The 15,744-nt window shown below is 38.4% G+C and overlaps 1 protein-coding gene across 1 annotated transcript in view; it reads left to right on the forward strand.

Moving 5' to 3' along the window:
- The window catches only part of cdk14 (cyclin-dependent kinase 14), a 241,898-nt gene that overhangs the window by 178,435 nt on the left and 47,719 nt on the right, over positions 1–15,744 (forward strand). Inside the window, exon 14 of the mRNA XM_055163590.1 lies at positions 3,416–3,569. Coding sequence (XP_055019565.1) covers positions 3,416–3,531 — 116 coding nt within the window. The 3' untranslated portion in view covers positions 3,532–3,569. The remainder of the gene's footprint in view (positions 1–3,415; positions 3,570–15,744) is intronic.

A 15,744-nucleotide genomic window follows, 5' to 3' on the forward strand; every position in this document is an offset into this window, starting at 1 on the left:
ATATGGGTCAGCTGAAGAGAGAGAGAGAAAAAAAAAACACCCCTCACTAACTTTAATATTATGCACTTCCAACTTTTGTATTGAAAATGCAGTAAGTGGCAACTCAGGGCTTGTTTACATCATGATAGATAAATTCAGATACTGCAAACTAGACTGGTTTCAGGCCTCTAGGGGCGCTGTGTACCTTGATGTCTTTAATGTGGTAGTGTAGAATTATTAAGAGGGTAGTTGTGAACAATTATCACACAACTGCTTACTTTTAAACTTAAAATATTCATTCATGTATGCATGTTCCTCCAATTATTTCTGCAGAGCATCAGGGAATTTAACACAATCTCAAATTGTGAAGACAACCCATACTACTTAAAAGTGTATTATGGAGCTTTTTGGGTGGAGAGTTGGCCACCCTTTTGTCTCAGTGAACAAAGAAAAAAAAAAAATCTAGACAACTATGCTTTCTTACTGTGAGTGGGCTCGTCTCTACACAGATTGGACCTGTCACTCATCCTGATGGTGTCACCTGCTTGTTTCCATGGAGATGAATACATTTAATTACATTTAGTACCATATTGTGGAACATCAAAATCAAGCAAGTGATGAACCCTCCACCAAAGAAGTCACATAGTGCAGCTTGAAGTATCTATGGAGGTAGAAATATATTACATAACTCACTACATGAACTCATATAGTACCACGTGAAAGTACCAGGCCTGAGCTTAATCTTTTCTGCTACATTTCAATTAATCCTACAGAATGAGGTTATAGTCGGGAGCAAGCGTTTGCCAGTTTCAAATCACTTGACAGGTTACACTAACATACATCACCAATCCTATAAGCTTGTATTCATTAGCTCCGCATGCTAACCTGCCTCTGACACCACTGTAATTTTAACAGCAATATTCCGCTTTTAATTCTCGCCGATTAGGATTTTTCAGTCTTATTAATCCTGTTATCAGCGCTCAGCAGGTTGGCTCGTGTGTGTGAATGAGAGAGCGGTCACTAGCATAGACAGCCATGACTCCATTTTGATTTTTGTCATCTTTCGTTGCTCCAACTGTCTCTTTCTTCTCCCTTTCACTTTATCAAACTCAATGCAGCAAAGTGGAATTAAAATAGTAGCACAAAATGAGGACGACATTGGATAAACACCAGTAAATGGGATCTATGTAAATGTGTGTGTGTATTTTTACAGGAGAGCGAAGGGGGGAACATGTCAAAATTATGCAAATGAGCGCTGGACGGGAGATAAAGATGTAGCTAATTAATGCTTGGTGAGCATTTGGCGGCGGTTTATGCAAATAGCACCATACTGAGTCAGACGTGCTGCTGGACCTCCCCTCAACATTCAATTACACAGGTTCAATCAGTGCCTCATAAAGTGTAGATAGGCAAACAAATACACAGTCTTTTCAAAAATTGTTTCATACATTAAATAAAGTTTTCTGTGTAACAGTGGAATAGATGTTAAGGTTACCCCAGGGGTGCCCACAACTTGACCCTTGAAGGGTCTAATTCATTCATAGGTTTGGACCTTGGTTCGCTAGCATGTATTCATTTTTGCCTGCCAAAGAAAAATGGTTTGGTGCCCCTGGGTTAGAGTAAAATAATTGAATGGAATAGAATAGAATGCCTTTTTCAACATTGTCATAGTCCAATGTTGATCTGGTTTGAAACAAATTTTTTTAAAGATGTTCTCAAGAATTAATGTGCACAAGATTCAACTTTTCTTACTGTGAGCAGGTTCAGCTCTCCACAGATCTAACCATCAACTTCTACTGGTCACATCATATGTTCATCTCTGTGGAGGTGGAAACACTTAATGTCATACTGCGGAACCTCACAGGCAAAGCACTGTCATTTAAGCCCTGTCATTTCCAGGTAGAACAGCGAGTGGCGGACCTTCCACCAGAAAAGTAGCTGTGTGCAGCTTTAAACCATTACCTGAAAATGTATCTAATTTGTTCATGATTTTTATGTTTTAGTACTAGCACACCATTAATTGTTAATATTATTGAGAGAGAAAGCCTTACTTGCCCTATAAGAATAATCTCCAGTTTGAGTTGATCCCACTCTAAATGTTCAGGGCTCTGATGAAGTCATTGTGGAGCGTGCCAGTCCCGGCTCAGATTAACAGTATGTTTGAGCGATCGCCTGTGCTCCCTTTTCTCCCCAGTGTTATGGATTAATCCAAACAATAGCAGGCCAGATTACGGAACACAAAAGTAGAATTATACAAGACAATAGCACTCCCGAGGTCGCTGCTACTGCACGGATCGGAGGGTGACATTTTTAATTTGATTTGAGCGAGTGTGGGCGTCCGACAGTGAGGGGAGAGAGAGGAAAAGGGCAAAATGAAGTCCTCTCAGGATTCATGTGTTTATTAAGAACAATGGACAGAGTTTGGATACAGCAGCTCAGTGGAGGAGAGAGAGAAGCTTTCAAAAGAAGTTGTAAAGTGTTATAGTTCACTTCAGTTCATTCATTTAGCGTGTAGTATTAGTATTAGTAGTAAATAAAAATGCTTTGTGATTAAACCTTAAGAGATGCTTTTGCACTATATCTACTAGAGGGAAAAAATGCACACATTGGATCAAAAACATCAGATATAGCTCCTATAAGAAATTCTCACTGAAAACCTGCCTGTATTTCCTCCTGCTTTTAACTGACAGCTTTCAAGGGCAACCTCAAGGACAGATTCTAAAAGTGTAGTTTGCTCAGAACATCATGATCCTCTAGTCTGTATACACAAAACCCTGGTTTATGATAGTATGGTACAATAGCACTGGTTAGCAGGGTTGTGGGTTGTACTTAGTTACATTTATTCAGTTACATTTGCTTGAGTAATTAAGAGTACTCTTACTTGAGTAAAGATTTTGGTCACTCTTTCCACTGTGTATGTCAAAATAATATTGTCCATTCCCTCCAAATTCATTAACTTCATATTATACATCAGATTGTATGTCCACACAGTTACACATACAGTTTTTCTTTCTTTAGTAGTATACTTTTTACTCATATTTGAGCAATTTCTTGGACTACTACTTTTCACATCTACTTGAGTAATATTATTTCAAAGTGGTTTTGTTCTTACTTGAGTACAATTTGTAGCTAGAAGTATTTCGCTGTTATTCACAATCATACCCAATCCCATGGTGCATTTTCTCTTGCTACAAAAATATCTGAAAGACGCAAATGTTTTGTCGTCAAATTATTACTGAACTATTTTCGTGCAACCTCAAGTATCTCAGTGTAATGACGCAACTCGCTCCAATATCTCCTACTGCTGCAAACAAGCCCCCAAACGCTCATTTAACAACCATCTATATTTGTAACAACTCACTCTGAAATCCGCATTCTTATATTTTCCATTTCATCATTTGACATACTGTATAATCTTGTGTTTTTTGCCTCACAGTGTCTTCTATCTTCACCGTTCCAAATGTCAAACTGCAGACGGAGAGTGGAGACAGTATCCAGGTGTGCGCTCGGAGGAACAGTCACGGAAAAGCCCCCTCAGGCACCAAACACTGACCGGGGGCGGAATTCTGCTCATCCCCACCGCCTGACAGGTAATGCATCTCGTTACCGTGACAACACAACAACTCCACAGCGCTGCTTTACATGCTCAAATGAGGTAAACAAAGAGATAGGAGAAAAAGAGAGAGAGAGGAGGAGGAAAAGATGACAGACAGACAGAAAGAAAGAGTATATTTTTGGGGGGAAAACTCTGGAACTCTGGCAGTAGATGTTGTGTGTTTTGGATGAGTTGGTGCGACTTCAAAACTTGGATGATTTGTTTGGGTTTTTGGAAGGGTTTTCTGAAATGAGATTCTGTTTATAGTCGGTGGATCCGAAGGCTACTGTGTGCAAAGTAAATATGCATGCACTTTTTGACTGAGTTTTAATAAAATGTGAAGAGTAATTGCTGGCTGGATGCTTTGATGGAAAATTTGGTACATGTGGTTGCAGTCAAATGAGTTTATATGACTTGAGAATATGCTGACAATATTTATTAGTGGGTAAGAGGGAGGGAGGGTTTCATTTGCAGTGGCTCGATGCACTGTGCTCCAGGACTAGAAGAATCACACATATGAACTTGTGTTTTCTATAGTAGTCTTGATGCTCTATTTTGGTTTTAGTATCACAATTATAAACACTATTTTGATGTGTTTTTAAGCGAGTATCAAGTGTCAATACTAGTTTATGAGAGTGCGTGGAGTTTATTGTAGTTTACACTTGATCCACTTCATGATACTCAAATAAACAAACTGAACTGTTTAATATAGATTTATATTTGTATACGTTTGTTTTGGGAACTGTATCAATTTTTATCTGATGTATTAATCATATGGGGCGACAGTAGCTCAATTGGCAGTGTTTGTCCATTGATCTAAAGGTTGGCGGTTCAAAGCTCATTCTCAACATAAACATCATTGTTTGAGTGGTCAGATTCACTGACCCACAGGTTGGCAGTGTGATTCCAGCTTCAGCAGATAAATGCTGCAGTGTTTGCATACACTGGTGTACGAATGTGTGTGTGAATGGGTGACTGAACTGATGTAAAGTGCTTTGCAATATGTAAAAATGTGATCAATTACCATTATACAGCTTTAAATAGACCATATACACTACCAGTCAGACGTTTTAGAACACCCTCGTTTTTTCAGTTATTTATTGCAGTTTAAGTCGTGCAAGTCCAATGAACAGCTTGAAATTGTACAAAGGTAGGTACTGAACAGCCAGAGGTTAAAAAAAGATAAAAGATAATAAAACACAAGTCCAAGCTCTGCCAAAACTAGCTCAGGAAAAAAGAACAAGATGTTAAGCTTGAAAACACAGAGTGGCCAGCACAGCCTCCAGACTTAAACCCCATTGAGTTGGTTTTGGGATGAATTGGACAGAAGAGTGAAAGCCAAGCATCCTACAAGTGCAACACATTTATGGGAACCTCTGCAACAGACTTGGGAAGAATTTCTGAAGAATAATTGATTTCTGTTGTAAAAAGAACGAGCCACGAATGTGTTCAGCTGTTATATCTGCCAAAGGCGGACACTTTCATGAATCAGAAGTTTAGAATATGTTTTAGTCAACAAAGTAAACAGTAAACAGTAAAAAACCCTGGAAAAAGTGTGGTGTTCTAAAACTTTTGACCGTGTATATCCAGCCGTGTATATTCTGTGGACTTATGTTAGAGATGGAAAATTATTATTTTTTTCTTTACTAATAACTAATTTTACTTAATTGATACTAAATGTGAAATTAGGTATGGAAATGAATTATTGATTTTAAGTAGTTCATTTCTGTCTGAATTTGTATCTCTGGCATCTGGAACCAATACAATAATCCATTGTCAACATTAGCTCTACTACTCAAACTAACTTCATAGGTCTGTACAGCAGTACTTGTTTGAAATCACTGCAGCCTCAAATTTGTCAAACGCCTAGTGCCTCTTTGGGCCCATTCAAGAGAAAACCCTGCTCCATTAACTATATGTTTTGAAGTCTTTGGTACAAACTCTCTTAATTATTTGCTTCCAATCCTCCTGCATGGCCTGCTTTGAATGCTGACATCATGAGATCCGCGGTCTGCATTGACACACAGAATGGGAGATGGATGGAGAGATGTCTTTGAGTGCGGAGCCAGAGCACCCCTTTCTCTGTGAGTGGGGGTCTAGTTTGAGGTGCACATAAAGCAGGCCTATTTGCATGTAATAAGAGGGTCAGAGGTCAGGCAGGGAGATAATGGTGAGTCTAATGATGGACTCCGGATACACACTGCACTGCGCTCTGAAGATTAGACACATAATGAGTGACAGGTGCAAAAACATGGCACTTTTCATCTGCAAATGTCCAAATTATAAGTTGCGTTTGATCTGTTGTGCCAAATAATCAGCACATGCTACATTACTTTACAAATCTTAACACATTTCATAGTAAAATAAATAGTTGCTGTATTTTAGTATTTTACTTCATAATTGTATTTTCAATAACTAAAGGAAATGTGCTACTTTTAGAATTAAATCACAGAAAATTTAAAAAGTAGATATAAGTAGATCCACATTTTCATACTACAATAATAAAACTATATCTTGACATAACATTTGAAACTATTTAAAAATCCAACTTTGTTCTGTTCATGTCATTTTTTTCAGATGAGTGTAGTTTTTTGATACTATAGTTTTAGTAGTGATCTTTGATTTATTTATTTTTGACAACCTTTATAATTGCCACTACTATCTCTAACATTGTGTTTGCTGTTGCACTAAAACTCTCCCACATAAATGTGTGTTGATTTGCTGTAAGCTGTGTCCAGTGGAAGTCACCCCTCGGAGGCTGTGTGTCCTCTCAGCTTTTGCTTTTATGAAACCAGTTTGTTTGTCCTGGACTGGACCAGAGCAGAACGAGAGGAGGGAGGGGATTCCAATGAGATTCCAATGTTACGCCACTGGAAATTTAAAATGCATGCTTCCCTTTTTATATTGGCTAAGACTAGAACAAACATCATAATATAAGAGACATGTTTTTTTCTATTTGTGTGTTTAAAAAAGTTATAAGTATAAACGTTATATTAAAATGACAAAGGTTTCAAAGATGTATGTGTCAACTTTGAACTGTGGAGGTAAAAACACGTTGCAAAACCTGACCTGACCTGTAACTTGATAGCTGGCACCACCTGCTAGTCTCCTTGAAGGCAGACAAGTTTAATGCCGTACAGTGGAAGATTCCAGCCTAAGTTACATAGAGCACCTTTAATTTTCAGTTTTCTGCTGTACTTGCAGTGGTGTTTCTAGACGACAGAGGGACGCAGCAGGGGCATACAGAAAAGTTGGGACCAGCTTGTAGCACAGGCTGATGCGGTGGCAGTGTTTTTCTCTCCTCTTTTTGTTGTGCTCTGTTGTATTATTTATAGGAGGTGGAGCGGCCCGGACCCTTCAGACGCGGCCGAGCAAAAGAAGAGCACAGCCCCCTTTGCCTTTTGTGGGCCTATTCCCAGTGGGCAGGCTTTGTGCTGCTCTGAGACTCTACCAGGGCTGCCATTGAGCTCATATAGGCTTCTTTACCCTGTCGCTCGTCCACTACAATGTGTGTCAGACTGGGCCAAAGAAAGGAGGAGAGAGAGACAGGAAGGGAGAGAAGGGAGAAAGGGAGAGAAGAGGAGGGACGGAGGGAGGGAGGAGGTGAGAGATTGGATTGGAGGGAGGGAGTGAGGGGTAAGAGAAAGAGCGAGGGAGAGGGGAGCGAGACAGAGAGCGAGAGAGAGGATGGTGGAGCGAGAGGCGAGAGAGAAAGTGAGAGACGGAGGAAGAGAGAGAGAAAGAGGGAAATGGTGGGAGTGTTTGATTGGGCCTGGGAAGGAAGGAGTTTTTGTGTAAAAGAGAAAAGGCGGGAAGATGGAGGGAGAGTGAAAAAAAGAGGCAGGTCTTCTGTACTGTGCGACTCGGCGCGATGTTTATTCATGATTTTGCATTATTCACAAGATTAGCTGACGCAAGCCCGGGGTTCACACAGGCAACCACTGGCCCTGTCAATCCACTCACTGCTGTGGGTCTGCTGTCAAACCTTCAAACCACTTTCTCCAAATTTTTACCTGATCTCAAAATTAGACTTACACCACGGAAACTGTGTAGAAATACTAGTGAATGAAACAGGTAGATAGTACTCAGTTACATTTTCTTTTGAAAAATCTATACTTCTTTGAGTAGTTTGCAGACACCAAACTTTAACTCGTATTAAAGTAGTATATTTGACACTTTAAACATTTTAGCAGTAATATTATTTTGAAGTAAAGTTACACTTGAGTACAATTTTTGGCAGAAAAAATCCACTTCCGCGATGGAACATATGCTATTTAAAGCTCCAATCTGTAACTTGTAACCCAAAAATAGACTCAATTCAAACACTTTTTAAATAAAAAAAAACTTAGAAAACCATGCATCTTTTCCTTGAGTTGGCTTGCATCTCCACAATCCTGATTCTTATTTGGCCTGGAGAATGGCCCCCTTCTGCTTGTTTCTAGAGAAATTTTGTTTTTTCTATAATTTTCCACAGTTAAGGCATAGAACTATTTCCTTGGAGTCTGTTCTAAAGTATAGTTTTAACTTTCTATTTTCATGGAATTATGCAGGTTACATGCCACTTCCAAAAAGTTCCATACTGTACCTTACAAGCATGATCATGATTATTTTGTTAGGATTAGGGTGCTTTTTGATTTTGAAATGGACCTATTTTGTTCAGTCATTCACTCTCTCACCTGGTCATTAAATACAAATATTTTCAGAGACAGTTGGATTTGATACTTTCTCCATTAAGTGCCAAATCTCTCATGATGATCTGTGTTATGACTGGAGCGCAAAATCCAACCTCTCAAGAAAAATAAAGAACAAGAAGTCTCAGTATCAAACTTCACTGTAGCCTCTTCTAACCTCTGCAGATTTTTACTGAAAAAATATAACAAGAAGAAACACAAAAGTCTGTTGTACTCTGAGTTGCAGCTAACTTCACATGAAATTCTCTAACATTTGTATCATTTGAAAAGAAATTATCAGAATTTGCAGTGGCTAGTCAAGCTCTTTGTACATGCACGAAGATGCTGTGAGCCTCTGAAGACGCTGGCTGGTGTTTGTTTGACTGAAGTGCTGTTGATTTGCTTCTTTCATGTTGCTTGTTGCTCCCTGATTGAATCAATGTTTCATGCTTTGTTATGTATTCTGACTGAGAGCTGCGTCCACACTGCACTAACAGCCCACAAATAAAACAGTACAGATACACAGGGCACGCTTGCTGTTAATTTTAGAGTCTGTATCTCGCAGCTGAACTACTACTAAGATAAGAAAACGCTGGGTGTCAAATCTCAATGCCAAATATCTATATTATTGTCTGTGAATGTACATGTATAGATATAGAGAGATATTGTTATTGCAGACTCGTGGTCCAGAGTAAAAAACAAGCAAATGATAAAAAAAAAAAAAAAAAAAGATAATATTTAAACCAAGTGAAATTTTCTGTTTCATGTGCTTTGACAGAAGTGTGAAATTGAACGCAGAGCTGGTAGAGACATTTGGCAAATTGTAGTAGCTGAAAATGAAAATTGCCATACTGACATCTGCACAATGTAATAATAATTAAAAGCAACTTTCTAGAGAGTAGGGTTTGCCACCAGCTTGTCTCCATAGAGATATATACATTCAATGCTATACTGTGGAACATTTTAAGCAAAGCACTAACATCTCTATGGAGACAAGCAGGTGACAGTACCAGTACAAGTGACTGGTCAGATCTGTATTGAAAACTTCAAGATATTTTTAGCATTAAACACTGAATAAATGCAAAGATGCATAAAGAATTCAAAAAAGGGAAACATTCCAGGATACAATCTCCATGGACAAACAGGTGCCCGATCCTCCACCAAAAAAGTTAGGGGTGCAGATACCTTAGGCCCCAAAAGCTTGCATAAGAAAAGGTGCTATTATTGTTATCATTTTTATTTGTGTAACAAGTTGTATGCTTTGTACAGCTTTATTTATTTTATCAAGATTTTGGACTGTACATTGTTGCATGAACATTGATAAAGAATATAAGAAATATCAAAATTTTGGAAACTATCCTCCCCCCAAGAAGCCATTTAAATATGGCCCCAACAAAGCAAGTAACCTGTTGCATAAATGTACAGAAAACACTGAGTTCTAACCTCCCAGATTGGCCCATGTGTTATTATGAAAGAACAGTTTTTTATGAATCTGAGATGTTCCACCTTGCTCTTGGTAGTTGCAGTCCATCTTGGTTGTGATGTTGATCTCTGCACCTGGCGCCTGCTTCTGACAGATTCAGTTGTTTGGACCCTGGACGCTCTGGCCCTGCTCTTCCCTGTCACTTTGTAGATAAGCACCACAGCATGTCCACACATACACACACATGCACACACACACACACACACACACACACACACGCACGCACACACACGCACACACACACACAGGTCCAGTCTCACCAAACAAGCCAAAAGAGAAGGGCCGTAGATTCAGTAAAGTTACATAATGCACCTTTAATATGAAATTTAATTTATATTGGATTATTATGAATTCTTTTTTACCAAATTATATTACCTTGTATAACATTTATATTCTGTAAGCTTTCAGTTATTTTAGAATGCTGTCTTTTAAGCTCTTCTGTGTTTTTAAGGCAAATCGTAACATTACAGAAAACTGCCTCAACTTTGTCTTTCAATAGTAGTAATAGTATTTCACAGTGTTGCATTCATAGCACACTTGCGGTTTAGTACTGTCCAATTTCGTGCTAACAAATCAACATCAACAATACAATAGTATTGTAGGCAGACACACACATAATTTAAAGCCATAATACAAGAAACACCAAGACTAAGGTGTATTAAATCACACTTTATAAGTCCTTTCTCACTGCTAAGGCACCATCTATCACACTTCACACATGCACCAACCCTTTTCTCATGGAGCGAACCATCAAATCTGTCTCCAAAGAACCCCGTGTCCCTCTGGCTCTTCACCGCTGTGTCCAGAACTTCCAAAGTCAACAGCAGAGAAAGGAGGACTATTTTAGAGGAAGGAATAGATTTGTGCGGTCCACCAAACGACCTGTCAGAAACTTTTTGGAGCTGGAGGACAAAGTGATGTGAAGCATGATCCCGCTGAGAGCCTAAGGGGGATCAGTGGAGATGGGGTGGAGGGAGGATCACCGCGGGCGTAGCCTTGAGAAGTGGAGAGTCTTCAGTCAAATCAGCTGGCTCTAGTCTCCCTCGTATAAGCTGGGGATGTGAAGTGGGCTCTCCATTCATCTTATCCTTGTGGAGAGGCACAGAACACATGGTAAGGGCAGCAGAATATGGGGGGGAATATGGGGAGTTTTTATTAAGGTTAAGCCCACATGATTATGCAGGTTATGAATCAAGTAGAGTTTAGTTGGTTGACAATTTGACATTGAAATCACATAATATATTTTGTTTAAACCCTTTTATTTCATTTACAGCAACATAATAGAGCAAGTTGGCAATTACTAGCACTCATAACTTAAGATCTTAAAATCAACAAATTCCTGTTTGTTTATTCCATCTAGTTCATTTTCTAAATAGTGCCCAAATACACTTGATAATTTAATAATAATAATTTAAATGTGACAAATGATATTGGCCAATTGGTACTATTGTTTATTTATACTTAAAGGTGGTCTATGTACCTTTTCTGGTAGAGAGTCACCTTAACCATCTGCTCGTCTTCATGATGTTGCTTTGCCTAGAATATGGCAACTTTTCTATTTCCCTAGAGATAAGTAGGTGATGCCACCAGACTAAGTCAGATCTGTGGAGAGGTGAGCCTGCTCACAAAAAAAGTTTTACAAGATGTTGTGAGCAATAGAAACACATGTCACTGAACAAATACAAAATAGATATGTTTAGTTAGTGAATACCCCACCACAAAAGTGCACAGTTACATAATGCACATTTAAACATCATGTCATCAATATTTATGTTTAACTTTGCATTCTATACCTTACTTTGAACTGTTTATATTTTATTTTTCAATGCCCCTTCCATACTTCTAAATATGCAGCATCATTCTGAAAACTTTTTGCATTCAAAGTTGCTATAAAATGTGGTGTAGCCTGTTTGTACTGCTTGTCTTTGAGTATTACCCGGGAGTAGGCTGGATGCAGTGGAAATTAAAATGCGCTACAGGGCTCCATGCTTTTCATCTCCACTTCTTATCATTCCCCGCTCATTCTCAGTGCAGAAGACTGTCATTCTATTGCACTCACCACACTCCCTCCAGCCCTGTGCCCTGTCACTATAATCTCACACACAAACTTCACTATCTGTATGCGTACAATGGCCCTGTGTCATTATGGGGATGCTGTTTCAATGCCCTCAAATAACTCCTCCATGTTTTCTTCATAATCTGGATGCTCTCCCTGCATCCTCCCTCCTGGTGGTTGTTATCAAAATAAGTGAATGGGCACTCTGGGTCAATTGCAGACAACAGTTAAAGATCCCGTATTACACAAATAGAAAAGGATTCTCCACAGCTACCTTTTGTTCTGTAGAGATTGACTATTTCAGGGCTGAAATTAATCAAATGACTCTAGTGAAGGTGTGTGGAGTTTAAAAACACAGTGGATCACTTCCTGTATTATCACATGCCATCACAAGATAGAGTGTTTCTGTTTGAGAGAAGAAATCTAATAATACATTATGCAGGATTTGTGTGTTAAATAAGTGTGAAAACGCAACTCCAGCTGTGTTTATGATGAGGAAAAAACATCACATAGATCAGAAAATAGTGTAATATCGGCCCTTTAAGCCCTATTTGCTCAAGTATTGTTTGCATTTATCATAGATTATATTCAATATTTTAATCTAGTTTAATCTCTAAAACAGGAAGAGCAATGGCTTGTGCTTGCCTTTGTTTCTGCTCATAGATACTGAACTCTCATATTTACTACAAAGTTGTACAGTGAAATGATTCTTAATAAACCATATTTACCAGACTGTTGTGACTGTCAAATGCTCAAATGAAAAGCCAGTTTGTGGAAAGCTGTGAACAAAACACACGACTCTGAGTGCTCTGTGATAATGGGCTGTAACTTCCACCATATGGCTCTCCCTAATGAGCCTCTCTCTCTTTTTCCATCCCTCCCTCTTTCTCTTCATCCTTTTCGACCGCTCCAAAAAGAACCAAATAAAGTGTGGTTCTTGTGTGTTCGAGCCAGCAGCACCTCTCGAGCCTGCACGTCCACGCACTGAGAATTAGTGTCAAATCAAGTGCTCTGTAATGAGTTTAACTTCATCAGGCTGCCATAAGAAACACTGTGAGATAATGAGAGGAGCCTGCATATTTTATACTAGACAGGCTCTGCAGTGTCTGGATTTGGTCAGAGTGTTGAAACATTTGGAGAAAGTGGAGATTACATACTTTATAACTGTATTCTTTCATTTTTGTTTTCTCTATAGGCCACATGTCAGGAAGATAACCTCTACATATTATATTGATTCCTTTGTATGTTGTAAGGTACAGTATGTAACTTTTTGGAGCTAGCCAGCCAGTCATCTGCATGACTCCATGAAACTTAAAATTACACAGGCACATTCTTCATGGAGATAGATGTGTTTTATGCCAGACTGTGGAATATTATGGCCAAAGGAACATTTCAATCGAGACAACCACCCACTCACAATAAGGATGCATATTTTTCAGTGCAATAAACGCAACCACAATGAAAAAACATGCTTTTGTTTTAGTCTATATTTGACTATAAAGTTACATACTATGGATTTAATTAAAGACTCTATTTATTTTAGAATTCAACTGGAAAACACATTATAATTGCACAGCACATGAGAAGTGTACAGATTGACGTCTTCCTCAGTATTTGTACCAGACATGTTAATTTCATTTATTAGCTCTTGTTGCTCTTGATTTGAAAATGTGATTATATGAAGGAATTGTAAAGGAAATGTTCAAAGTTGTTCTTCATGTTCATAGAAAAGAGGTTACAAGTTGAACTGCGATACAGGCTATAGGTCATGCTTATGAACTAAGCTTTGATGTATTCACTGTTGGTCAAATCAAATCAAGTGTCCTGATGCAGCTAGATAACAAGACAGCAGTTTCAGACCAGTTATGTCAAGTCCTTCATACCTGTACAGAAGAAAACAAGGTTACTTCCAAATAACATTCAAAGTACTAGTACTAGTAGGCCCATTATGTGACATCACAAGGTGGAATAGAACATTTTGAGCTTTGGAGATGTAGACTAACAAAGGATTACATGTGTGAATGAAACAAAATACAACTCTTGAGATGGTAACAGCATTGTAAAATAGTTTAAAGGTCACTAGACTCAATTTTGCATAATATTGTACCTTTACATTTAACAAAAAAAAAAAAAATGTCTTCACTTAAATATCAAAGTTACTTGAGTTTGAGTTTTTAAGTGTATTTTGATTTAAATAGATTTTGATCTTTCACAAAATGCCCCAAACATTTATACACATTAACCTCAAGCCATTATGATCAAACTGAAAAAACAAAAACTAGCTAACTACTTATTCACATTCAGACACTAAAGTATTCCCTTGTCCTTGAAGAGCATATAGTGTAGATTTGTACGCACACTGGACAGGGTCAGACTTCCTTGTACTGTGAGTGCCTTACATATCGTCCTACAAATCACATGGAGGAGCAGCTCTGAACACGCTGGCATGGACACACTAGTACTTTTGTCCTCTCAATCATGTCTAAGCAAAGGCCAACTGTACAGACTGAGGGCTATTTGTGCTAAAGGAAATCTTATGAGGCCCACCAGAAAATGATATTATACTATGTGTCAAAGTATTTTTAAACACTGCTGTCGATATGTACTTCCAACTTTTGCAAGAAATCTCTACACAATTGAATGTATTAAAATGAGGCTTAAATACTGGACTAATCTGTCTACTTAAAGGTCCTATATTACACAAAATTGACTGTTGTGAGTGTTAAGCCATACTACCTCCTCAAAATCATACCCAGAGTTGTGTTTTTTGAGTAATCTTTTATTATCATGACATCGTGTAGTGTTAGTTTTGAAGTGAGCAGCTCCTTTTACCTTTTATTCAGTTCAATTCCAGGACTAAAATCATCCAAATGATTCTAGTGAAGATGTATGGAGTTGATAAACACAGTGGAGCACTTCCTGTATTACCACATGACATCGCAAGGTGGTGTGGAGTGGTTTTTGTTTGAGAGAAGAACTCAGCCTAAATATACAGGGTTTGTGTGTTAAACATGTGAATGAAACAAAACACAACTGATGAGGAAACATTATAACAGATCAGAAAATAGTATACTATGGGCCTTTTAAGAATACACTTGGGCTGAGATCTAAACTTCATTCTGATTCAGACTGATTGAAGCAATACTAACAACTAGACTGAGGTTCATTCAGATGCTGAAATACCAAACAAGTCCATAACTCAGATTAAACAGGTAAAAAATCATGAAGTCTGGACTAAACCAGAACCAAACTACGTCAGTCTTGTTTCCACATCAAAAACATACCTTGAGTTGTGTTTTGTTTAATTCACACATGTTTAACACACAAACCCTGCATATTTAGGCTGAGTTCTTCTCTCAAAGGAAAAACTCTCTGTCATGTGGTAATACAGGAAGTGCTCCATTGTGTTTTTAAACTTCATGCACCTTCACAAGAATCATTTGGATGATTTCAGCCTGGGAATTGCCCATCTCTACGGAACAAGTGGTAAAAATTAGCTGTTAACTTGAAAACTACCACTACATGACATCAAAGGGTGGAACAAAGCATTCTGAGCTTTGGAGATGTAGACAGACTATCAATACAGGGCTACTCAAACATGTGTGACTGAAACAAAATCAAACTCCAAGTATAATATTGATGAGTTAACAACATTCTAATATGGCTTAAAGCTCACAAGAGTCAATTCTGCATAGTATAGGACCTTATGTCATATCTCATGCCCCCCACAGCGCAGTCGGACCACCACTGTACTGTTTCTTATTCCTTATGATATGCATGATTCCTTCACTCTCACGGTTGTACTTTTGTAAATATATAAAGTTATTCCTAGTGGGAGTGTCTCAGAGGTCACGGGGTCATCATCAATCAAAAGCTGTATTCATTTGGGAGCCAAGTCTAATCAGGGAATTTCACGCTCCTCGCCTCGTTACCATGGCGCTGCTGACATTTTGGCCTGAGG

This window comes from Boleophthalmus pectinirostris, unplaced genomic scaffold (genome assembly GCF_026225935.1).
Source record: "Boleophthalmus pectinirostris isolate CB_2022bp ecotype Guang Dong unplaced genomic scaffold, ASM2622593v1 HiC_scaffold_6, whole genome shotgun sequence".
Classification (NCBI taxonomy): domain Eukaryota; kingdom Metazoa; phylum Chordata; class Actinopteri; order Gobiiformes; family Gobiidae; genus Boleophthalmus; species Boleophthalmus pectinirostris.